This window comes from Micrasema longulum, unplaced genomic scaffold (assembly GCF_059751315.1).
Source record: "Micrasema longulum isolate JH-2025_06_02 unplaced genomic scaffold, ASM5975131v1 h1tg000597l, whole genome shotgun sequence".
In the NCBI taxonomy this organism is placed as follows: Eukaryota; Metazoa; Arthropoda; class Insecta; order Trichoptera; family Brachycentridae; genus Micrasema; species Micrasema longulum.
Genome location: NW_028277793.1, coordinates 305,842 through 331,611, shown reverse-complemented (window position 1 = coordinate 331,611; position 25,770 = coordinate 305,842). Strand labels below are relative to the sequence as shown.

Here is a 25,770-nt window from a genome sequence, read left to right as displayed (position 1 = left end):
GCTACATTTCCCCTTTTCGTTCGTCATCTTGTTCGTGGTCTTCAGGAATATTTTTTTATTTGGAAATAATTTTTAAACTGAATTTTTGGGACGGAAATATGGAAGGTGATATGTGGCCTCAAACTAGCCAAGGACCAAGCCCTGTAGATGCCTAAAATTCCATATTACTTTTTTTTAATGTTCCTTCTCTGTTGCAAAAATCTACATCTAAATAACTTCCAGAAGAAATCCAGCCCGTCTACAAACATTTGGACATACTCCAAACATCGTTAATTTATAAAAGCTAACAAAACCTTTTTTAATGATGGAGTAAAGCCTACGGGAAATTGGATATAAAAATGTATTCCTTCGCGCAGCATTACATTATATAACTAAGTTTCTTGAAAATTTATGAAAAAATAATAAAATAGATTTAAATAAAAACGAACTGCTTTAAACGACGTCACTAGTTCTTCCAAATATATAATCAACCGACAATAAAAGAGTTGCAATATATTTCCGACTTAGCAACTGACCAATCAGCAGAACTCACCGAGAAGAACGGGAAGAGATATTAAGATTTCACACGCAGGCTAATATAAAAAATACAACATTTTAAAAGAATACAAAAAAAAATTGGCTTAGTTTGAAAAAACCTAAATTCTTAGCAAAAATATTTTTTTATCTGCTCGGCATTTCATTAATCAGAAAAAAAACACTTTAAAAACACAATCAAATACGTTCCAATCAAAGTCATATACCGAAAGCAACACATTTTTGCAAACAATTGCCGAGTGCGCCGTAAAAATCGGCACTATTTTATTACTCGCTAATGTTCTCGCGTTAACAATAGTAGGGCCACACAGGCAACTGAATATAAGCGGTAGTACTGTTCTACTATTGTAAATTCTTTGGTCCGAGGTCCTACTGTTGCTGACCGGAGCTGGTAGCGGATGGATTGATTATAGCTGGTTTGATAATCTGGGGTCAAGGAAAGGTTATTGAGCCAGGAATATTGCGCGAGTTAAGGGTTGCTTCGAAACAAAAAGGTTCTATTTGTATAATATTCTGATTTATAAACATATGAAAGATGATTGAAATATAAGACAGCATCATCATCATCGTGTTTGTATCTGCATCCAGTGGTGCATAGGGCAGTGCATTGGTACTCCAATTATAATGGATCTAAATAATTTATGTTACACGCAAGAAAAGATGATCAGTCTTACACTTCAATTGCCAGTAAAAGAATACTGGTGTATTGCTGTATAGAACCACCTTTAAAATCAACAAGGCGGACTTATCTCCATTCAATTTTCTTTTTCAAGATTTTTACCTGAGAGTAACCGTCGAGTCCAGGATTCTGGTTTTATTTTATACACATGAAGATTCTATACGTGTTTCAGGGCCAGACAGTGAAACTGCAGAGGAAAATTCTTCATGATAAAAGTCATTTTATTAAAAGTTTCTTTAATTTTTGTAATTTAAAAAAAGAGTTGATATTTAATTTCTTGGACTAGCATCCTTTCTACAAACCCCAACTCCTCCCATGCAAAAAAAAATTGTCATAAAAAACGCATTTTACCAACTGGACGCGGACAAGGGAAGCTGCTGGGTCGAGGAGGGTGAGAGGTTTGTGGAAGAGATGCTAGTTCGAGAAATCACTTGAGATTATTGAAAAAAAAAAATATTTTAAAAAAGCTTTTTTTTTAAATTATAAGGATTGAAAAAAAAAAGTTTACCATGAGAAATGTACGCCTGAAGTTTCGCGGTATGGCTCTAAAACACAGTGTATATTATAAAAAAGGGAAATGCCATACAGATTTTAACGATATATCTATGTAATTGGATACTGTGAAAGTATTGTACTATTAAATATTAAATTATTATTATTGTAATATTAAATTAAGATATGGTATTTTGTAGGTACTTGTTCATTATATGCAGAATTATAGCACTATTTTTAAGATGTTGGGTAAATTGCTTTATTATCAAGTTAGTTATAAGAAAAAAATAGAGTACTAACTGACAAACACTTTTAAACCAGATTAAGTTTAATAAAGTGCAATCTCATCGCTACTTAAGAGACCTCCCAAGAAGGTGTGATTCAAAATCATTATCTATATCGCTGATGCTGGAGATGCTTCTCGTCTTTCGGCGTATTAACATTCCACTTTTTAGATCATTGTTGACTTAACCCGTGTGCTCATCAATTAATATCTGACAGCGCGTTCCGGGCAGATAAATATTATATTAAGAATCAGAGTTAGTAAATCTCAGTAGTTGCTACTGCCACGTCAGTCGGCATCTCGTTGGTTCGACGGTTCGACATTCGACATTCGACAAACCCGCGGTCGATCGATAACAATTGGCGATCAATCATACTAACCGCGACTACTTTCAGGCCATTTTAGTGACGCGCATAACTGGAATGACAGTTAAATAATTCGATTACATTAATCGGCTGTAATTATCAATATTCTATTATTTTCTGGACGAAACAATTAATTATTGTATGTTCTGTTTAAATTCTCTTTAAATAACGTACGAAACGAACAAGATCAAAAAATATCACTTGAATCGAATTTAAATCCTTAAAAAAATTAAGTGCTTAAGCTATTATATTACCACACGCGCCTGATAGGTTCTTGATACAGCAAAAAAACTAAAAATTAATAAAAGAAACCTTTTTCATATCTCAAACTTCTTTCATCAACTATTTTCTGGATTCGTTATAAAATAGATATCGTTTTATCGTGTCATTTTTCATTTGTTTTAAGTCATTTTGCTTTTAACCAATCACTTTAGACCAGCGCCGGCGCCGTGACGCAGTTGGTTATACGGCTAATGAAACTGGCATCGCGGGTTCTACTCTTACGAGTTGCGGAAAAAAATCCAAGAAATATTTGTTTCTTTATTGGTCTGGGTGTTGTAGTGAACTTTGAATTACTTCGTTTTATATTCTATCTTCCCAACTTGCTGAGAATCCTCTGAAATAGTGGCTTAACGGGTTTTTTATTTTATAATATAAGATGTGATATCATAAACCGGGTTAATTATTTTATCGTTTCCATTATTCGATTATGTCCATCACTATTCCATTGTCTGTCGCAGTGGGAGAAGAACTCCTTCTCTGGAGGGAAGGGGAGAAGGTTGTTACAATGTGTATTTATTTCGTGGGGCCCGTTACAAGCGGTTCTCAGAACTATTGGTTCGAATTTAGGAACTGTCAGGTGTATTATACTTCTGCCTTGTTTGCTGGCTGAGGGCTACTAAATGTCTGTCCACTGTCCAGACATGTTGCTTTAAATCAACATTGTATCGACCAATGTAGTTCGTTATTTTACTTATTAACTAGTAGGTATAGGATGTTGTGATAGCTGCCATATTAAGAAGAAGTGCCAAAATATATTTACTTAACATATTTATATACCAGTGGCGAGCAGTGACTTTTTTTACAGATAATCTACAAAAATGTTCATTCATTTGTACTTCCATCTAAATACATAATATATAAATAAAATAATTATAAATGGCTATTTTTTTCTGTGATTCTGTGAAAATCAACTCAAACTACAATTATTATTAACTTCGCCATTTACGCAGCTTTATTCTACACTATTTAAATACAACACTTGTACAAAAGTTAATAAAAAAATAACACAATGACATTCAGCAGATATTTCCATAGTGATTGATATGTCAACACTGAGCATTTAAAAAAAAATTAATAATGCCATAAACAGCCACCTCGAACGCCACATGTCCTATGTGATACGTAATATGTCAACGGTATGCTATCAAAGAAAAATAGTCCTTAGAAATTAATGTTCGAAATACTAGTTTCCAAATAGAGAATCGTCAAATAATATTGGTAATCTGCAAGCTTGTTTTAGTACTAAAATATCGCGACTGGGTTAAAGATATAAAATATACTATTCTTTTTTTGTATGGAGAAATAAGCTGAGGTGATTGGCTAGTTTCATCGTTCACTGAGAACGGACTGGGCACTGGGCACACCATGTAGATATTTTTTTTCCAGGAAGATGTAAACGGTGGCGGTGAATTATAAAAAATAACGATTATTTAATTTTTTATTCCATAAACATACTTACTATAAAAAATTATTGTCGACAGTAAAATATAATAATAAGCTGTGCATAATAGCTTATTTGGACGATTCGCCTCTGATATATACCTCAGGTATGTATTAAAACGAGACAGCGAGAAATTTACCTACTCGTATGCTCTTCGGTAAAGTAAATTCTAATTTGAATACTAATATGAAATTTCGCATACATTATTGAAAATGTTACGTATACGAATAATAAATATCGGCAGTATACTTAATAGCACTGAAATTAAGTTTTCACACAACATCAAGCCTTGAAGTATCAAGGAGTCTACAAAATAAAGGTAAAACTGTTCTGTTTTTTTTTTAAATCACATGTCTACGTGTTCTTGACATTAAGGAGTTAAAGCATTAAAGTTTAGTTGTTTAATGAGGTTGTTAAATGAAAAAAATATTTAAATATAATTTTTGGCATATTACCTTTGTAAACATATTTTCTTCGTTGTGCATTTAGATATTTAGTAGGGCAAAAATCACAGATTTCCTTTTAAATATTGATGCGTGTCTTAAATATTCGATTTAGAGTATGTATATTTAAGACGTTCCACCGAATCGAATGTTACAAAAAGATTTTTATAAAATATTTCATATCTAAATCTGTCGCTATGGATTCCGACTTACCGAGTGAAAGATATGAAAAGAAGTAACGTGTATTAGAAATTAAAGAATTCGAATCTTAGTTTTTTTTTCTTGGATTAAAATAAAACTTACATAGTCTTAAAAGGTGAGGTTTATGTTTTTTTTTATTTAAACCAATCGACAGGTTATAAGATAAACCCTTATGGATTGGTATATGAACAAGTATTTAATAAGTTAATTTAATTATTAAACAAAAAGTATGATCCAAACATAAATTATGTAAGAAACAACATAATATAAGAAAAAAATACACAAATAAATATTTTTTATAACACAGTGATAAGAGACAAAAGACATGAGACAAAACATTATTGCTCTGTCGGTTTCATCTTTCGAAATGTGAGCTAATTATTTGTCTTTTAAATAACTCTCTTTGCCGTAGGAATACATCAACCGAGTTGTCTTTGGACACTTCATCGAAAAGCCTTAGCATTCTTGGCATTGGTGAAAAAAAGTCAGTGTTGGTTCTGTAATTTTCCACAGATAAAATTTAATGTTAAATTAAAAAAGTTCTCTCGACTTCCAAGCTAAAAATATGAAAGCATTTCAGTCTATCAAAGTAATGATCTAAAGTATTGATTAAATTGTTTCGATAGGTAATTGTTCTAAGAAATTTGCGTTGCACGGATTCAATTATTTTTTTATGGATTTCGTAGATGGGAAACCATATTATAGAATCAAACTCTAATATATGGTTAATAATAAACTAAAAAACATGGCATTGTTTCGCCTAATCCCACGCATAAGTCGCCCTTTTCAATTACGTACGTTTAAATAAAAGATTTGCAATTTTCTAAATATTTGCGTCCCCCGGAATAAATTCTTCCAGGATCGTATAGATGGGAAGGGGTGGATCGTGCATCCAATTCGTCTCGCTAGCTCGTGGCGGTTGATCGCCGTAAAGAATTGCGCTGCGTTTTGTCAAATAAATCAGAATTATCTTTTTTACGGCGAGCGATGGTAGAAATATTTTTTGCATTATCTTATCGCTGTGGCCGCCCCAGTTTAAATTTTTACTCGGACGTAACGAATTGACAGCGCTCGGTCGAAATGTTTATCAGTGATTTTCGCACGCCCCGCGGAGTGAGAAAAAATAACTCCCGATCTCCACCATGGGCGGAAAAAAACTGTTATTATAGAGATACATTTACGTTCGCATATTATAGAGATACATGTACTTACCGACTGTGTTTTTTTGGGTTGTTATTTCATGTATTGTTAACACTTGTGGGCGATGATTTAAACAAAAGAGTGTGGATATTATCCTTGGCTCTTCCCAACCTCTTTTTACTGGGGATGCTAAGCTATCAGTCATTATGGAGGAGGAGGGACTTTCATTTGGGTGTTCACTTTTTCCAGGTGATCGGTGGTCGCATACATAACTCAGAAATTCTGATGGATGTAGGTCTGTTCGTACCTGATAACTATCTTCGACAAAGACAGCATCGATTGTTTTACCTACCACGATGCAGAACCAACCTGCCAATGGTTATGTCGGTTGGTAGAACAATCTTGCTACTTAATCGCATCGCCTCGGATGTCGACATATTTCACGACAGTGGGCCTTCCCTTAGGAAAGCACTTTCTAACTTTTTTTTTTTTTTTACATTTTGTTATATTATTTTAATAACATAAATATTTACTGTAATTTGTGATCTATTATTGTATTTAGAATGAATTGGGTCTTTTTGTGTCTTTTTTTTATTTTTCTTCTGTTCACCGTCTGGGGTTGTGTGTGTTTTAAAGACTGCGGTACGGTATAAATTTCTAGTAATACGCATTGAGACATAATATACAGAGATGACACTCCATACAAATCCGAGCAAAAAAGTCGTCTCCAAAGGAAAGAGAACGACCTGCGGAGGGAGCAATTAACGTCACGTCATATCATGTCAGCTTTGACAAGCAAAAAAGTAGTACAGTAAAAAGCACGGACTGTTTACATCGGTCTATTGTAAGTTCTATTTAGTACGTCGCTTCCTTTTGCATACGCGTCACTTTTGTTTATCGTTTCACTATACGTCCGACTAACTGAGCAGGACAGTGACAAGAAATATCTTAAGACTAATAAATACTGATAACATATTAATAAAACGTTTTTTAACATTTAAATAGCTATTCTAAACAAGCATTGATTAAGATTTAAACATTACTTACCGGTGAAAAGTTATACCATCACTTTTTCTATCTTTTCCAGATCATTTTTTTGCAGTATCTTATCGTACATATAGGTATTTTGGTCTTTGCTAGGAGGAAAGTAGCTGGGGAATGCTCGCAACAGAAGTCCGTTCTATCAAACATATGCCAATTGGTCACAGGTTAAGATACCATATTTCGAACGTTCATGTTTATACCTTAATTGTAATACGTAAGTATTTTAAAAATACAATGCAAATAACACAACCAATGTAACTAAAAAACGAAAAGTCGAATATAAAATCTATAAGTCTTCCAAATAAATATATTACCTACTTAAATATTTTTGATAGTGATAGTTATTAATATAATTTATATAGATGTTGTATAATACTGTGTTTTTGTTCATAATGTTACGTTTTCTTGCTATTTTGGATTGTATTAACTGATATTATGTATTGTCACAAAAATGGTTTTTTATGTACCATCCCAAATGAGTTTTTTTTATAATTCCTGGAAGTATATTATCATGTTCATATTAAATAGGTTTTTTTAATAACATAAATAAATATCAAAATTGTTGTAGGTCTTTTATTAATGAAATATAGATATACGATACAACTCTGTTTATCAGAACTCTAGTCGCCCGGATTTTCAAATATCCGGATCGTTATCAGAAAATAAAAAATAAAGGAGATGTGACAATAACTTCATTTGGACTTTTGGTATTTTCCTTACCTATATTTAAAAAAATACCTACAGCAAATCCTTTTTATTTTTATTTTAAACTTTTAAAAATTTTAAACACGTTAAACTATGTATCGAACTTCTTGTTTGTAGAATTCTATATTTATCTATGTATTTCTATAAGGTATAATGTAATTCGACACTTAAAAAAAAAAACACATATTGAATTGTTATAACATGAACACGTGAGTTTGAAGTAGGACCTGTCATGTAAAAGCCCTCTTGGCGTATATAATAAATAAATAACAAATAAAAGCGGTGAACGAGTTTCTTTGTCAGAGCATTTAACTTTGCTGGACATGTTTGAGTAAGTTTTTAATGTGATAATATAATGAGATATGCTTTGGAATGCAAATAGTTTTTCTTAGTCGTATATAATTAGACGTCATTGATGAATTTTCTTGTTATGTATAATATTATGCAAGACTTAAGACCGACGTCCTGTGAAACATGAACATGAACAATAAACGTTGCCTGTAAAGAGACAACTGGTCATGGTAACGCCCAGTCAGCCCAACAGGTCAGTTCAACGCAGTCGCTCAGTTCTAGCATGAAGTTCAAGTGCAATTACTTCAACTCCTCATCACCGTAACACACGCTCGACATAATTCAATAGACAGAAAATTGACATGGACAATTCATATCAACAATTTAATTAGCAAAATAGCGTCATTATCGAGTCTTTTTTAAAAATCAAAAACTTTGTTCCGAAAACGGAAAAATTTCTAATGTACGAAGCCTATGTAAAAACTAAAATATGTTATATGCAACTACTATGGGGAACAGGAAATCAAAATGACATAAACAGACTACAAAGACGGCAAAATAATGTATTAAAGTTAGTATATGACCTACCCTATCTAACAGCAACTAAAGAACTTTAAAAACAAACTAAACAATTAAATGTAACTGAACTATTTGACCTAGAATCCTTAACATGTAATTATAAATTAGCCACTCATTTTATTGTAGACAAAGAAATAAAGCTTGAAAAAAATTGTACTAAACATGGACACAATACGAGAATATCAGAAAAATATCATTTACAACCTTCTTAAACGAGACAAGGACAGTCGAGACTAATAAACCATGGACTGAAATTATACCATAAACTACGGGACAAAACTAAGCAAAAGACCCAGACAACCTTTACAAAAGACGTTAAAAATATTATAATTAACAGTAGAATGTGAATTTCAAACGTAAAAATATTTTGTTAAATGTATGTAACCCGTAAGGCTGTATCAATGATATTTTAAAATTAAAAAATAAATAAAATGATGACATTATTTATTTTCCATGTTATAAATACTCATTAAATTGAAACCCGTGTCTTCTGTCAATCTTCATGTGTAGTTTTTTTTTGTTTGTATTACTACGTTATTCTTTCTATCGAAGTGGTGTCCGGAATGTATGACCGGGGTCCAAATTTTGAACAAACTCTGTATTCCTTCTGTCATGCGAGGAAACTAAAATAAGGTAAAGGTAATGATCACGAGTGTATTTAATTGATCGCAAATTAACAATACTGGAGTGAGGGTTACAACAAAAGCTTTTAAAATTTCTACATCTGTTTTTTTTCGGTTTAATTTAAAAAAATAAAAAATTAGCATTGTTAGTTTTTACAAAATTGAGAGTGAATATGTAAAACTGACGAAAGACATTCAGGTGATTTCAATGTATGATGTTTTTAACAATTAAATGAACAAATCAAGTTACATTAGTAAACTAATGCTGTCAGTGCACCACTAGATTTGATACGAAAATGCATTTTTTTCTAGTTTTGTATGCAGCAATGATTTCATTGTGTTTAGCGGAGATGACATGTTGTATTTTTACCAGCTAACCCTGTACATGGGTACTTGTATCGCATTCTGTTACAAAGTATATTTTAATAGGGGATACAAAAGATACGCAGGGGTGTACGCGCTCAGATTTAAGGGCTATAAAACAATCCGTTCCGAGAGGACAACAACCACAATAGCCCCCACCCCTGTTTGCACAGCCCCATCAATTTGGCGGGGATGCTAAAACACAAGGAACCTTATTCAGGGATGCATTTTTTAAAAATATTCCTACAATGTGAAATACTTACGCACCTACTAAAAAAAATAATGTTTTTTTTCCTTATTATTTACAAATTTTCGACTGTGCTGGAATCTGGGGACTTATTTGATTTAAATTACCTTTTCTAAAATGTTCTCCATACCAAGAAATAGTATCAAGTTAATCATAATATCTCCCTTGGTGGTGAAATCCCGCCCATGTCTCAAAACATATGGACATATTTACAATATTTTTGATTAAACTAATTAGTCCATAAAGAAGCATTTTTTAAAAAACTAATCTCAGCTTATACCTAGTATGTAGGTGAAATAAATTAATCATATCTCCCGGCATAAATAAAGGTTTCAGCTATTTAACTTTACAAATATCAATAGTTGAAAAAATTGAATAAATGTAGATGTTGATATATAGTCAGAATGATACGTGATACAGTATGCGAAGTGGCCACTTAAGGCTGTAGTCTGGTAAAACGAACGCAAAATTAGGAAATCATACGATTTTGCCATTTTAAAACGAATGTTTGTCAAAAATCGCGCAATAAAAAAAATTAAAAATTATGAATGAGATAAAAACAATACTTTTTATAGGTATTTCTATCAAAAAATGTACTTCAAAGTTTCATATAAATAAAATATAATTACTTTTAGACCGGCAGATTACGCCATTTCAAATTTAGACTAAGCTTATTAATCTGGGATCTCAATAAAGACTAAGTATTGAACTGATTTTTCTTAAAATGATTTAAAGATAATAAATTTAAAAAGGAGATGGCCGCGGCAGAATTTTATTTTTTTGTTTTTGAAAAGAAATATAAGCATTTTAAAGCACATAAATTTTTGTAAAATTTTCCTTTATTTCTACGTAAATTATGCAATCAGTAATACCATAAAAAATTTAAAAATATTGAAATAGTTTAGTTAAATCCTTTTTTTATAGAACTGTATTTTTTTTAAATTTATTTTTTTATTTATATATAATTACTTTCAGACCGGCAGATTACGCAATTTCAAAATTTAGACTAAGCTTATTAATCTGGGATCTCAATAAAGACTAAGTATTGAACTTAAATTCTTAATAATGATTTGAAGATAATAAATTTAAAAAGGAGATGGCCGCGGCAGAATCTTATTTTTTTGTTTTTGAAAAGAAATATAAGCATTTTAAATCACATAAATTTTTCCTTTATTTCTACGTAAAATTATGCAATCAGTAATACCATAAAAAATTTTAAAATATTGAAATAGTTTAGTTTAAACCTTTTTTTATAGAACTGTATTTTTTTTTTTTTTTTCAATACGATAATTCTAGTTGTAATATTCAATTTTAAACAATGTCTTATTTGGGTTTTTATTACATTCAGATCGGCCCTCAGAGCGGCCGCAGACGGACGTGTTTTCTGTGCTCAAAATTTTAATGCCTTTTTCAAAACAAAATTTAGTTCGAAACATATATTTTTTGTGTTCCTTCTAACACAATTTAAACCAGGATCAAAACCAAGTTATTTTTTGAATGAATAGTTTGTTCGAATTTGATAAATCATTCAAAAATGTAATTTCACGTCATATTCAAATAACAATTAACGGCGTCATTTTACTCGTACACAAAAACGGTCAAATTGCACATTTATCTAGGACATACCAGCACTCGGTAGGTACTATGTACAAAGTGTCACTAAACAGCCATATAATTATTACAATGTCTCGAACGCAGCCAACTTCATTGTGATGGTTTGACGTTTAGACTAATAATATTTTCTATCAATCAGAATTACTTTATTATAGAAATCAAAGACGAGTGATACTTTAATCCATAAATTTGGAATATTTAATGACCGATTTTATCATAACAATGCCGAAAAAACCAAACGAAAACTAAATCAATCCCAATTTCCAAAGGAGAAATGCAATGTAAGTTGGATTTGATTAAATTATTAGTATTAAAATTTAGAATACAAAGGACAGACATTTGATTTACATAAATCATTGTATCACCATTACAAATAAATGTAACAGTTTATTATTTGCTTATTTTAGGATTCAAAAAAGCTCAAATTAACTAAGGCCTGTGGAGAATACACTGTAAGTTATTGTCTTATTTACTTAGATAAATAAAATTCCTACAACATTTTACAAAACAATACTAAATGTACAAATAAGTTTGAATTTGGTAATGTATCCCTAAATAAAACACGTTTATTGGATTTTTATTTTACTTTATTTGTTTAAAAAGACCAGAGTTTATATTGTGACGCATTCCGTCGTTTGAAAATGTCCTAACAAGACGAAACGCGTCACAGTATACGCTCTTATATATTTAAAAAAATAAAGTACAATAATTAATTAAGTAATAAAGTACAAAGAATTCTACCAATTGTCTGCATTCACAATAAAAAAGTACAAATAATAATTATTATAACCCTTATTTTCTAAATATTGACTATCAATAAGTAGGGTTATATTTGCCTTTTGGGTAATATGCAAATTGAAATGTTTTAGGGTGTTCCAGCGAAATATCTTTCAACTGATATTCTAGAAGATGACGGTTGTCAGGTTAGTATTCATATCGAAGTAGGAATATTTTAAGTATTTACATTAAAATAGCTAATGAGATCTAAATTGGATTATGATTTTTAATTAATCTGTATTATTTCAGGCGCAACAGCTAGTTCCAGAACTGCTAGCACAGCCATTACACCCCTTTAAGTTGGAAGGCAGGAGAGTTGTGGACATCCAGGAATTTTTCACTAAAATCCAGGAAATATTTTCTCATTCTTCCATGTTTGATTGCAAAGGAACGAATATGGTGATTGTGGATGAAAAGTTGCATGGCTTTAATTCTATATTAAATTTAAAATGTAATATGTGTGGATTATGTTTTTCTATAAATTGTTGCAAGGACAGATCGAATGAAATGAGTTTAAATGAATCGTTTGTGTCTGGAATATCGAGTATCGGTTCTGGATATAGTGGTTTGCAAGAGTTGACTGCTGCTGTTGGAATTCCTTGCATGAGTAAATGGAAGTATTTGAAGATCAATAAGAAATTGTGTGAATGGAGGGATACTGCGAAACTAAAAGTTATGGAGGAGGCAACGAAAGAAGAGGGACAACTGGCTACTGCGAATGGTGAAATTGATGAAAATGGTATACCAATGATAACTGTTGTGGCTGACGGGTGTTGGTCTAAGAGATCATACAAAACCAACTACTCGTCTAACTCGGGCGCAGCTTCTATAGTAGGGTTTCGTACGGGGAAAGTTCTATATATGGGTGTTTATAATAAATACTGTGTGATTTGTGCCAGAGCAACTAATAAGAATATTGAGGCACCAAAACATGAATGTTTTAAAAATTACTCAGGATCTTCAAGTGGTATGGAATCGGCGATCATTCTGAAAGAAATTTGATAGAAAGAAGAACGGTTTTACAATCAGATAGCGGGGAATGGTTAGAAAAGTGTAGAAATTTACTCACTGCGTCATGGTTTGGTAAAGTTTGTAAAAGAAGAATAGGAATTAGTTGTTCAGGGTTAGTTAAAAGTATGCCATATAGTAAATCGCTAAGTAATATTTTTTCTATTAAATATGGTCAGGATTATGAACTGACCGCATTAAACCAATTAAGCCTTCAAGAAAATATCAAATTTCAGAAGTGTGGGCTGTTTATTGATAGTGAATATTGTTTTCTAGACGCCACACCAGATAACATTAGTACGGATCATGGCGGTATCATTATAGAAATAAAATGTCCATCGTCTGCTTCTAATATGACTATGACTGTTGAAACCGCCATCGACAGTGGTAAAATTAAGTTTTGGAAAAGAAATAGAAACCATACCGAGTATTATGTAAATCAGAATCACGATTGGTATTACCAAGTTCAAGGACAGTTGCATATTACTAAAAAAAATATATGTCTTTTTGGAGTGTGGACCGGAGCCCAACATAAAATTAAAATCTTTTTATTTAAACTGTTTGCTTCCAGAGCTTGTTGACCCCCGAGTTACACGATCCATGCCTATCAGAGATCCACCAAATGTTCTCGAGGCTATCGAAAACAAAAAAGTTGCCCCCAATAAAGTCATAAATTGTTAAAAAAAGCTGTTTAACGAAAACATCCCATCAACCAGTAAAAGTTAAATTATACTCACCAGTTTCAGAAAAATATTTACCTAAATCAGCTTAGAAATTCCGCCCTCTTTCAACTATGATGGTTTTTTTTTTTTTAATTTATGTAGATGTTGCTTTTATTATTTTTTTCATTTCTGTTTCCAGATACACAACTTTGATTGAACCTGTCCCCCCTAAATCAAGACCATTGTAACATGAAATATATTCTTAGTTCTTTTTCACAATGTATTTTTCATAAAATAACTAGCGATCTATTGTTATCAAAAATATTGGGATTCTTTACTGGTTCTTCCCAATAATATATATTTTTGAACCATTTGCACTTTAGTATTTTTTCAATAAAAATGAAATTTTCCTCCACAATTTGTTTATTTTTACTTACAAGCGGTCCCACGATCAATTCCTGGCAGGGTTAAGTGAAATTTTTTTTTTATGTGTTTTTACGTTGCAATATTTAATTCTCCTTGGACTGGCACGGGACTGCAGGATTGATCATCTTACCTTCATGTTATATATTATTAAATACGCTGTATTTTGTTTTCAAATGCAATGCCTTATGCACCAATAGGTGATAGGGATGATGATCTATCCAAAATTCTATTTACTTCGAAAAGGTTTAAAACACTTGTATATATTTTTAAAATATTTTACGTCACTCTCACATAGGTGTAAAAATATAAATAAAACTATTATGTAAGTAATTTAGCATATTTATATTTTCTCAATGCATATTAAAATAATCGCTTACAGTATTTTGTCAATACAAGGTTTCCACTATATGCACAAAACTCTTAAAATGCTTGAATTACCGTTTTAGTTTTTTTCATGTAAGATTATGTAGACATCCTTTTAGTATTTTCTGAGTGGAATACATGCTTTACTATATAGAACTTGATACACAACTCTTAGATAGGTGATTAAATGTGCTTTTATAGGTTTTTAGTGTAAAAGTTGGTAGGCACCCTTTTGACTTTATTCTTTTGCATTATTCTTTTGTCTGTTGCACCTGGAATGAAATGTATTTATAAATTTTACGTAGATTAAATGCAATGCTTACCTTAATTGATAGTTATCATGGTTTTGAACTTAAATAGTAACTAAGAAAATAAAATCAATTAAAATAATATACACAATACATTCTTAACCTATAAAAATATTTTTAGGTATTTGGCCGAGTCTTTTATCATTATATGTTGTTAATTTTTTAGAATTTATCTACCATATTTTTCCAATTTTATTACGAAATACATGATCAAGTGCAAATTCAAAAAAACTTATCAGTTTAAAGGAAAAATATTATAAAATGTCATACTGTCAAAAAATGTTTTTACTTACGTAATTTGATGAGATCAAATAATTTTTCTCTTGAAAACAATATTATGAAGTGCATTATTTTTTTGGCATTCACTTTAGTGACATGGTGCATTTTCATTAAAACATAACAGTGTTATCTGTCAACTTCGAAAATACAAATATCCATAATTACCCAGAAGCCAGAAATCAACATATGTCACAGATTATCCGATAGTTATACAATTCTACATTATCTCTGCAGTACGCTAGTCAGGAGTGCTATTTATAGATTTTACCTATTAAATAAACACGCAAAAACTCTATCTATCTCTGTCTTTCTCATTTTGTCAAACAAAGTATGAAGAGTACGTAAAAATTGACGAACATACAATGTAACAGGATATTTTTTTTGATTGCTTTGTCTTGAAGCGGTATATTTTACGCATTCGGCGGCAAACCGTACGATTCAACTTACCGACTACAGCCTTAAGCAAGCTAATGAAAGGTCATAAGCCCTGCAATCCCCTTATCCAAAATGTTCTCCTTCACTGTTGGCAGTTTTGCATTTAAATTCATTATTGACTATTTGTTCAAAATTTATTGCACGAAGTATTTAAAATAAAAATTAGTTGATAAATTTATATACATATATAGTTACCGCGCCAAGCACAGCAGTTTGTCTCTTTTTGATATGGATTTCATTTTGTTTTTGCTTTTGTACTTTTGCCAAAATATTTATTTATTGTGTAAAATTTTATGTCTGTTTTTAAAACAAATCAAATAATAAAAACGGCATTCCAACATTTAAAACTAAAATAAAATTAGTTTAAGCATTAAAATATTACTAGTATGACGGTGTAACTTATATTAATCCAGTGGAGCTGTTACCAATTTTTTTATCAAATTAAAGTATAAAAAAAATTAGCTATTTTCATCAGGGTTTTGTATTTCGAGGTGTTGTCGGAGACTTAAATTCAGATTTTCGAGGTTCGTATCTAGTAATTTGAGAATAGCAATTTCTGTTTTTTTTTAAATAAATATTTGCGTTCTTATATTTACCCCAATATTTCATTTTGAGGAACATTTTTAACGACTTGAAAATAACTCACTATTAGAAAACGGGAATCAAGTTAGGGTAGAGTGGGATTTGAACCACGGACCTTTGATCCGTGAGTCCGAGACATTAGCCACAGGACCATAACCCGACTTCTATTTTCTAGAAACTGCTTTTTTTACTAGTTGAAAAACTGGCCTAAAATTAAAATGTTTGGTTAAACCGTAAGACATCGGTGATTAAAATAAAATAAAATGAAATATCAAAAATAAACATTGAAAAATCTTTTGTCACATATTCGTGTTTTTTGTCAGTTATTAAAAATTTTGTATCTGTAATAAAAAATAAATCACTACTAACTAATAATTCAGAGAAGGCAACGGGAAACCACTTTGGTCATCTTTTCCCAGGAATCACTATGGCGAGTACATTTAATAAGCAGTTGTCCCGTATATGATTTTGCTGTAGTTATCGCCAACGTCGGGGGACCTGATAAAGCACTGCAAGAAGAATTAAAATAAATAAAATTTTGCGGCAGCCCTAAGTTCATCTCCTCCCCAAGCACCGTTTTATTATGATAATCTGTCCGTTTTAAATGGCTTAAGCCCCGAGCACCATCCATTTTCAGGGCAGGCGACAGATAGTGTCATAGCGCCCGCCCGAGATATTTGGACAAATTAGGCGCGGTTTAAGCGTAATCCACTTTGTATTGAATTCTGAGCCAGCGCCAGTGGTCTCACTAAGGACAGAAAATTCAGTGAATACTGCTTTAGGTACCTCCCGCAGCACATCGACAAATTCGCCGGAGAATTGAGAAATAGGTGAATTTAGAAAAAGGTGAATGAAGAAAATTAAGAGTACAGAAAATGAGTATTTCTAAATATTCAAAGACCAAGCTGGATTTTACCCCTCAGGTTATCAAAATTGACATTTTGACCCCTCGGGATAACAAGATTCCGACGAAGACACTAAGCCTTCAAACGCTAAGATTTAATTCAACCAATCGAGCAAAGTTCAATTTGCAAGTGTTTATTCTTTTTATACATTCTAACATAGAAATAATGAATATTAAAGAAATTCGGAAGCGTTAAAGCATACTGCATCCAGTTATTTGATACAATTTGTAAAATGTTCAAAATTTGTGTTAAATAATACGGTGTCCGTGTCAGGTGGAACTTTGTCATTCAAAGTTTTATGAAGGGAATATAGACGTTCAGGGTCAGGGCTCATGACTTGTTATTGGCTGGTTTAAATGATTCGTGTCGTTTTTAATAAACCTATTATTATGTTTTTAATAAACCTACTAAATTTTGTATTTATATCCATTTTGAACTGATGTACTTATTGTCAGTTTTAAGCTATAAAATAACACTATAAAATAAGGATTTCGCACGTTATATGAATATATTATAAATAGAATATCTTCTGATTTTTTTGTTTAAAAAATTGATGGGCTTATTGAAAATGTAAGTTTGTCTTTTCTAATAAGTTATTGCCTTTTTTACATCGTCTTTTATAATCCGCAAAGTACTACTAGCTAGAACTAACACTCTCGTAAGAACTTATTAAATGTACATGTAGTGGTCGATAAAACTATATTATCTCTATTAAATATAAGTTACTACGAATAGTTTAGCGTTAAATGATAGTCAAAATTATCAAATTCTCATTTAAAAACCATTTAAGTGATAACTTATAGTTTATAAATCATTTTACATATGATTCGCGCTTTCACTCCCTAACGAGCATCTTTAAACTGGTAAATACAACGCTTAACATTGTCCCTTTCTTTTACACAGAAATATTTTTTTATCGCTTTTGAATTTAAAAAATCATTTTTCTAATTTCAATGTTTATCAGTCTGAAGACGGCAGTTAGAGAGTGAAAGCGCTAATTAGTCTAATAAATAAGTGTTAGTGCACTGAGTTATTTATTTTAACTTATCCATTCCATAATCCATATTTTATAATGAATTTTGTTAATAAATAATAAAAATATGTACCTAAAGGTGCATAGGGCACTGCGCTGGCACACCAATTGCAGCGTATCTTGATCATTTTTGTTACATGAAGGTAAGGTGATCAGTATTAAGCTTCAGGTACCAGACAGAGACTATGAAGTATTCCCGTGTGAAACACCCTTTGAAATAAATATTTCATATCAACCATGTCAGGAATTGAACCTAAGGCCTCTTGCATGGTAGGCAAACGAGGCCGACAATATTCATTTTTAATTGCGCTTTTTTTTTAAAAGGTACACACTCATATTTTTTAATAATTCCATAGTTCAGTTGAATTATTTTCTTGGTTAAATATTTCACTTGATACCTCTCATCCCTCACCCCTAATACTACGAGAGAAGTAACGATTTATCATTCCTCCCTTGATAATTCATTCTCCAAATATTTTTATTGTTTGTGAGATTATGTTCGGTTAATATGTTTGCTGATGTAATACCAAAGGGATGATAACAGCTTGCCCCAATGTGAGCCTATTTAACATTTAAATTATTACACGCTTTGACAAGGAGCGTCATAACTAATACATCATGGATTTTCTTTTAGCAAATAAAAAATGACTTAGTAATATTCATCCGAATTTTTTTTATGAATTTTCAGTACGTTTTTTTATACAAAGAGAAGTAATTGTTATGGAAAAAAAATACGGCAGCAAAATCAATCTTTTTTATTACAAACTCATTAAAAAAAAATATTCAATAAAACTTTAATTCCACAATATAAACAACAAAATTAAATGAGTGCTAGAAAAGAAAAACGCTTTCCACGATTCTAAATAAAAAAATATGGAGAATAATTTACATTTGTTTTTTTTGCAAGACTAAATATAGATGTAAACATTAATAATTTTACCGTAAAGCTATTTGTCCTGCCAAAAAGCAACAAGAGCGGATTTTTTTCATTGTTTAGATATGTTCTTACAAACGAAAAATAATGGAAAAAATTAATTAATTAATTATTCATAAATATCATATATTGAATGTGCAATTATGTACTTTATGATAAAACAAATAAGGAATATTTCAGATTATTTAAAAATCAGTCTGTTTCGTGAAAAGCTTCCGTGAAAGTTATTTCGTGGGTTTGATTTTTCATTTTGCGTTCACCATAAAAATACGCTGCAATTTGTCCAATTAACGACGAGCAAATCAATAATCATTAGTAATGGCTTAATCAACTGAGAATCACATTTTTTGTACACAAGCGTTTAATTTAATATCATTAGATTTTTCGTCCGAGTTATGTTTTGTGTTAAAATAAAGCACAAAACGATGTCTATAAGAAATGTCTATTTACTAATGAGTATTAAATTGTAGAAATTAGTATAATATATAGTATATAAGGCGCAGTTTAAATCTTCGCACACTTGCTCCAAATATTCCCGCCGGGGCGCCCTCTATAATTTGTCCCCTCAGCCATTCCCTCTATGATGTCGTGCAAAAATCTTTGATTTTTTGTTAAACGCAAGCCTAGCTTGGTGTATGCGGCAGTCGACTTCTCTTTTTGTTCTCCCATCCCAGGTGATCCTGCTTCCAAGGTTCACAAACTCTTTCGCGTTTTTCAGAGTTGCTCCTGACATTATTATATTCATTCGTTGCTCATTACGAGCCACAGTCATAATAAATAAAAAAAATATATCACCCAACATAATTTGATCAAATAATAAATTTAGTTACATTTAAACAATATGATTTAGGTGACTATTTTTTATTTGGAAATGTCCTACTAATGAACGATAATATATAATAAGGTATCCATCCTATCTTTAAAACAACATATTTAGTGTGTTTTAAATTTGCCATCAAACGATCGATTCATTATTTTCTGCTTTTAATTGAAATGTATCTAATTGATAATGCTGTATGATAGTCACACTATACTTGGACTGTGTTGAAATTCTAATGTAGAGGTCGGAAAACTTTCCCGTGGTTTTAGAAAGTAAAGCCCGGTGCAGACGGAATTAGTACCGACACAAAATCCAACTTTTAGGTAAAGTTTTCTACCGAGACATAATCCAAATTGACTATGAAGTTTTTTGTACTAAAAACAGTTTTACAAACACGAAAATACTGTCAAAACCAAAAATTATATCAACAAAATATCAACAAAAACATCTTAAAGCAATTTTTGGTTAGATAAAATTATTAAAATTCTTATTTTATATCAAATTTATTTTGAGTAGCGTAGATTTATTTTATATCCGGGCAGATAATAGACTTAATGGCTACTCTTAGGAAAAAAAGTGGTTGTTGCGTTCACCTACGATTCATGACGTCCTGGGTTCGATTACTGCCACTGATGATTCTACACAGCAATATTTCAATGATTATAGACTGGGACCTGAAGCATATGAGTGATCAGTTTACCTTTCGTGTAGCAAAGAATATTTAGATATGCTGCAATTAGACTGCCAATGGCCTGGTCTATGCACCACTAGATGTGGTTAGGGAAATTATTAGAGTGATGAAGAGCGTAGATGGGTACATTTATCATTATTATAGAATCATAAAAGTCAGGAATCGCGTACGCGCATTAAACTGAACCCGATCAAACTACTCATAAATGAGTAATTTTACGTTTTGGCTATTATTTACTCTGTTGACGTCGCTTAGTACGCAACTGCCGATTCAAATTCAATTATGCCGTGTTGTGTAGTTTGTAAATGTCTTAACACTGCAGTGGCGAATTCACAAATAATGTTGTTTGAGAATTCGATTATTTTACCGCCTGTCAGATTGTTTAATAAAACAAGGTAGACATTTTGTTAGTATTGCAAAGGTAGTCGATTTTTTACCCGGCTTTCTAGTAATAAACCTTAGTATAATATTAAACGGTATTAATTTACCATATTACTAAATGATTATTTTATTATTATTTTTTACGTTTGCCTAATAAAAGTATCTGTTTTTTTATAGTTCGGTGAGTAAAATATTTTTTTGTGGTAGAACATAACATAACATTACACAAAATTATCTTATTCGCGTGCTATTATTATTGTTCGCGGTTTTGGTAACATTACGCGGCCACTTCACGCATGCGCTCAGGCGGGATGTCTGACTTTTGGACACAGTGCGATGTATGCAAACATGATTCTTCGCGTCTTCTGGTATATTATAAGTCTATAGATGCATTATTTTTTACTTAAAATTCTTCAATATTAGATACTTAATATATTAATGACTGTATCAACAATTTCTTTCAGAATTTAATTTTTAAAAAATATTATACCTATTGTTCTTACTAGGTTCTTACTTAGAGCAAGTCTGGTTAACATATTCTTGGTCTGCTTCATAGAACGAGCTTATGGAGTTGACAAATTGTCTCCGAACTTATCTGTTAACGGCCAACTCCTGTGCGTCCCCTAAGTAAGGTCCACGTTCGGTAGTTCAGAGTTTCATCATCATCATCATCATCATTACCTTTCCTCACCTAATCCTAATCCTAACCTAAAAATGCTTATTTTAGGTGTTGATACTTCCTTAAAAATACATGGTACTATTAAAAAAATGGCGGCTTTTACGCGGAAATCGCGGCTTCTTCAATTGCATTCGTTAATCCAAAGTGAAGATCGGACTTTAGCGTAATTCCCGCCATCATTATCCGCTGAAACTCCGGCTTCATCAATCGCCCTCTGCAGGTTAGGTGGGTGATTAAAAGTCGCGAAAATTTAGCGGCCATTCCGCTGCGCGCGCATCCTTTTTCACTCGGACACTTCATTAGTCGCGAGAGTTGCCAACTGCAATTATTCCGGGACGCAATAAAATGCCGCGAACGCGTTTGGCGATTGCAAATGGCGGATTGAAAACGCGCGCGGCCTTTAATTTTGTGTTAATGTCGAATTATGCGCCGAAAGTATTGATCGTATCAAGACACTTTACGATGCTGTTTCAATGGTACTCATTTTGCCGAGTTTATTAAAATTAATGTTAATATGATCACTCATTATTCAATGACCACATGCAATACTGGTTGTTTGGATCTGTGTTTTAACATTTTTCACTTAATTAGAAGATTTTTAACGACTTAAAAAAGTACAGATACTATGCCATTGATAAAAAGGTATATATTCTACTTTTAGCTATGCAGAACAGCGTTTATTCAATATATTTGCTATTTTTTAATAATTTTGTTAACGGCTAAGTTAAAAGTATTTTTGTTGAGATACATAAACATCAAATACATTAATTAATAATTAACATATAACATTTACTATAATGTATTATTTCAGTACTTTTTATATGCTTTCTTAATCTACGCTGATCAAAATATTTTAGGGTTCGATTTCGTATTTGATTAATTCAAGTTCATTTTCTATTTAACTTTATTTATAAGTTTTAAAGTAAAAAATCACACTGGAAAACTGCAGATGTCAATGCTTTTACAAAAATTTCTTCGAATTATATAATAAGAGCTCATCTTATAAACACTACATATTTTACTTTATATTCATAAAAACTCTGACACCTACTTAACCTAACATTTCCTAAGTGGCTATGGGTATTGAATAAAATTGGATTGTGGTCCCGTGACTAGTGTTGCGGACTCACGAATCAAAGGTCCTAGGTTCGAACCCCACTCTACCCCAACTTGATTTCCATATTCTTATAGTGAGTTATTTACAACTTGTTGAAAATGACCACCAACATTGAAATATTTGGGTAAGTTATAAGAAAGCTGATATTTCTTTTTTTTAAAGAAATCTTCTTGAATTATTCTGGAGAAGGTTAGAGATTTAACCGATTGAAGTTTTGTTTATTTTACTTCGAACTATTAATATTGTGTAACACCAATATTTTTATTTTTTTATAATAATTTATAATGAAGTGTAACGAAGTTAATGCCGATTCAATTAACAATATGATTTTTTTTAAACTTATTTTAGATCGAAATCATTAAAAATTGTGTTTTCCATTTAACCTAGCTTCTCCGAAATTGATATCTACTAATTACGAGACTTCTAGTATTTATACTGGATAGATCAGAAGGGATAGATTGAGTTTTCACCTATTTAAATATTTTTTTAATGTAATCTTACAAAAGAGCGATAAAAAACTTGATTAAGTACGTAAATCAGATTTTGGTAAGGTTTCAAAAAAGATAATCCTTTTTCATTTGTCAAAACGCGAATTCTCAAAATATAATATATTGTTTATTCATTTACATATACGCCCAGTGCACATTTATGAGGTAAATATACATTATATTAAACGATAGAAAAAAAAACATGATATTATACGAGTATAGTATAAAGCACAAAACTATGAAAAAAAACAATGGATATAAGTTAAAGGAAGACAGGGAATTGGACTAGACGAGAATAGAAGAGGCAGATGGATGGTTACAGTTTAATTTGAATCAGTGATTACATTAAAAAAGACCTCTTGATGTCAAAGAAATCAAGACTATATTTATTTATGCTTTATTAAGTTAGTTCATAACATCTTAAGAACTAATAATAACTTTTAATAATATTATAATTTAAAAAAAAAAATCTAAATAACATTTTTTTTCACTTAATTTATAATATTTAGATCTTTTCTATCTCCTTTATTCCTTCAGGTAACTCATTGTACAGCTTCAATCCCTTGTACAATGAGTTTTCAGATTCTGTTTTTTTCCTCATTGGTAATCTTATATTTTTTTCATTCCTTGTTTCATATGTATGACATTATTGGTTAAATTTTATTATTGTTTTTATTTTATTCATCCCCTTAATTATTTTATGTATAAAAATTGCCACATTATATTTAATTTGCTGCTTTACTGTGAGCAAGCAAATTTCTTTGTGCATTCTTTCTACATTAAAATATATATTTCTTTTGAGTATATTCCATATCGTCTTATTTTGAAGATTTTGTATATTTTTAATTTATTCTTCATAACATAACAAAATAATAAAGATCAGTAATTTATGTGTAGACATATGATCGTTTTATATATAAGAACACTACTCTGTCCATCTATTACATTTCACAATCTTCCCATTTAATGGCAGACCTAAGAATTCTAGGCAAGGCAGAGCGAATACCGAAATTATTTCTATGGATTCCAGTATAAAAAATTAAAGAGTTGTGAAAAAAATTAAGAAATTTTACAAATGTTGAAGAATTATTAAACTCACGACGCCGACCCGGATAGAAGCTCGTGTCGGCGTCTAGATATCTACCTCCGCATATTGTGTCTGTATAGCGAGGCAGCATTAATATGCTCCTTTCAGTGCAGCTGCGAGAAGCGGTACATCTTCATTCCGGTGACATTTCGAGCGGGAACACAACACGCAGACATGTGAGATCATTAGAGGAGTAGGAATGGGAAGGGACGCCGCTGCCGCCGCTGCCGCCGCCGCCGACCGAGACGGCAGGCGGCAGCGCCTCGCGCCCCAGCGGCGTCTTTTAGCAAATCTATCAGCGGCAACATTACACCACTCCGGAACAAACTCCGTCTCGGTACACGTTACACGTTCGCTGTAAGTGCAATAAAAGTCCACTTTTATTGCATTTGTGTCTCAAGTTCCTTGTTCCTGACAAGTATTCCGAACATTCCACCTTTCAAAGCAGTACCTTAGTGTCGTGTTTGAAACTACGAAAATTCACTCAATGTAATCTAGTTTAAGACAAATTGAATGTTTAATCTAGATAAGTCTGTAAAACGCAAATTGTTGAAAAAAATAACACTGTTTCGTTATTTACGTTAAAATGTTATTAAACGTACGAGTAGTTTTACAATATTTTAGGCCTGTCCAAATGTTTGTAGACAAAAAGACCGGATTTCACCCCCAAGGGAATCATTAAGATTAACAAAGTACAACTGAGATGGAGAACATTTTTAAAGAAGGGAATATAGAAGTCTAGGCGTTTACAGGGCTTATAAATTGGCTTGTTTAAGTGGACACTTTAGACACTGTGTAATATTTACCATTTTGCCTATGTTTGAACATCCATATTTTTTAACTTTGAAAATAGACGCCTTTATTTGAGTTATGCTATTTCTTTAAATTATTAAATAATAAAGTTATAACCAAATCTCTCTATAACCAAATCTCCAAAAACAATCTTAATACTCCCTTTCGCGTGACAAGAAATAAGTATTTATTCCATATGCCAGTCTTTAGTACTAACTATGGAAAACACTTTTTCCTCTATCGATCTTGCTCTAACTACAATGCTTTTTTTTTCATATATTGATATATTTAACACGCCCCTTAATTTATTTAAAAATAAAGTAACACCTATTCTTTCTGGTTGCGATACGATCCCACTTACTATTAATGATGCTCACACTTACACACACCTGAACACTTACTCCCACATAAATACACACCCTCACACCTAGACACTTACTCTTATACAAATACACATAAACACACCCTTTTGTTGTACCACATTTAATATGTATGATTTTTATTTAGAAACTTCACTGTTTGTTTCTGTAAAATAAATAAATTATTATTTCCGAAAAATAAAAGGGAAATAATAAAATGTGAGCATTCGAAAAATATTTTTAAAATAAAACATTAATTTTACGTACTCTTTAATAGTTTTATAGTACCCACGTCATCGCTGATACCATTCAATATTT

At 31.5% G+C, this 25,770-nt stretch overlaps 2 protein-coding genes and 1 long non-coding RNA gene across 3 annotated transcripts in view; 2 read left to right on the top strand and 1 right to left on the bottom strand.

The window, feature by feature from the left end:
* The window catches only part of LOC148280263 (uncharacterized), a 105,870-nt gene that overhangs the window by 15,913 nt on the left and 64,187 nt on the right, over positions 1-25,770 (top strand). The gene's annotated exons all lie outside the window — the stretch shown is intronic.
* Positions 11,076-15,134, top strand: LOC148280267 (uncharacterized). Its single transcript, XM_088228618.1, has 6 exons — positions 11,076-11,347; positions 11,482-11,607; positions 11,734-11,778; positions 12,196-12,249; positions 12,353-12,453; positions 13,973-15,134. Exons 1-6 carry the CDS (start codon positions 11,210-11,212, stop codon positions 14,019-14,021), a joined length of 513 nt encoding a protein of 170 aa, XP_088084744.1. The 5' UTR covers positions 11,076-11,209; the 3' UTR covers positions 14,022-15,134.
* Positions 14,523-15,350, bottom strand: LOC148280266 (uncharacterized). Its single transcript, XR_015822653.1, has 2 exons — positions 15,164-15,350; positions 14,523-14,834 (listed from the first exon to the last, which is right to left on the bottom strand). It is a non-coding gene; the product is annotated as an uncharacterized LOC148280266 (long non-coding RNA).

Excerpts from the sequence above, each read along its gene's own strand:
- LOC148280267 (XM_088228618.1), top strand. The coding sequence starts at position 11,210 with ATGAATAGTTTGTTCGAATTTGATAAATCATTCAAAAATGTAATTTCA. Across the intron at positions 11,608-11,733 it reads TTCCAAAGGAGAAATGCAAT|GATTCAAAAAAGCTCAAATT; the intron begins GTAAGTTGGATT and ends TGCTTATTTTAG. Across the intron at positions 12,454-13,972 it reads GAATTTTTCACTAAAATCCA|ATACACAACTTTGATTGAAC; the intron begins GGAAATATTTTC and ends TTCTGTTTCCAG.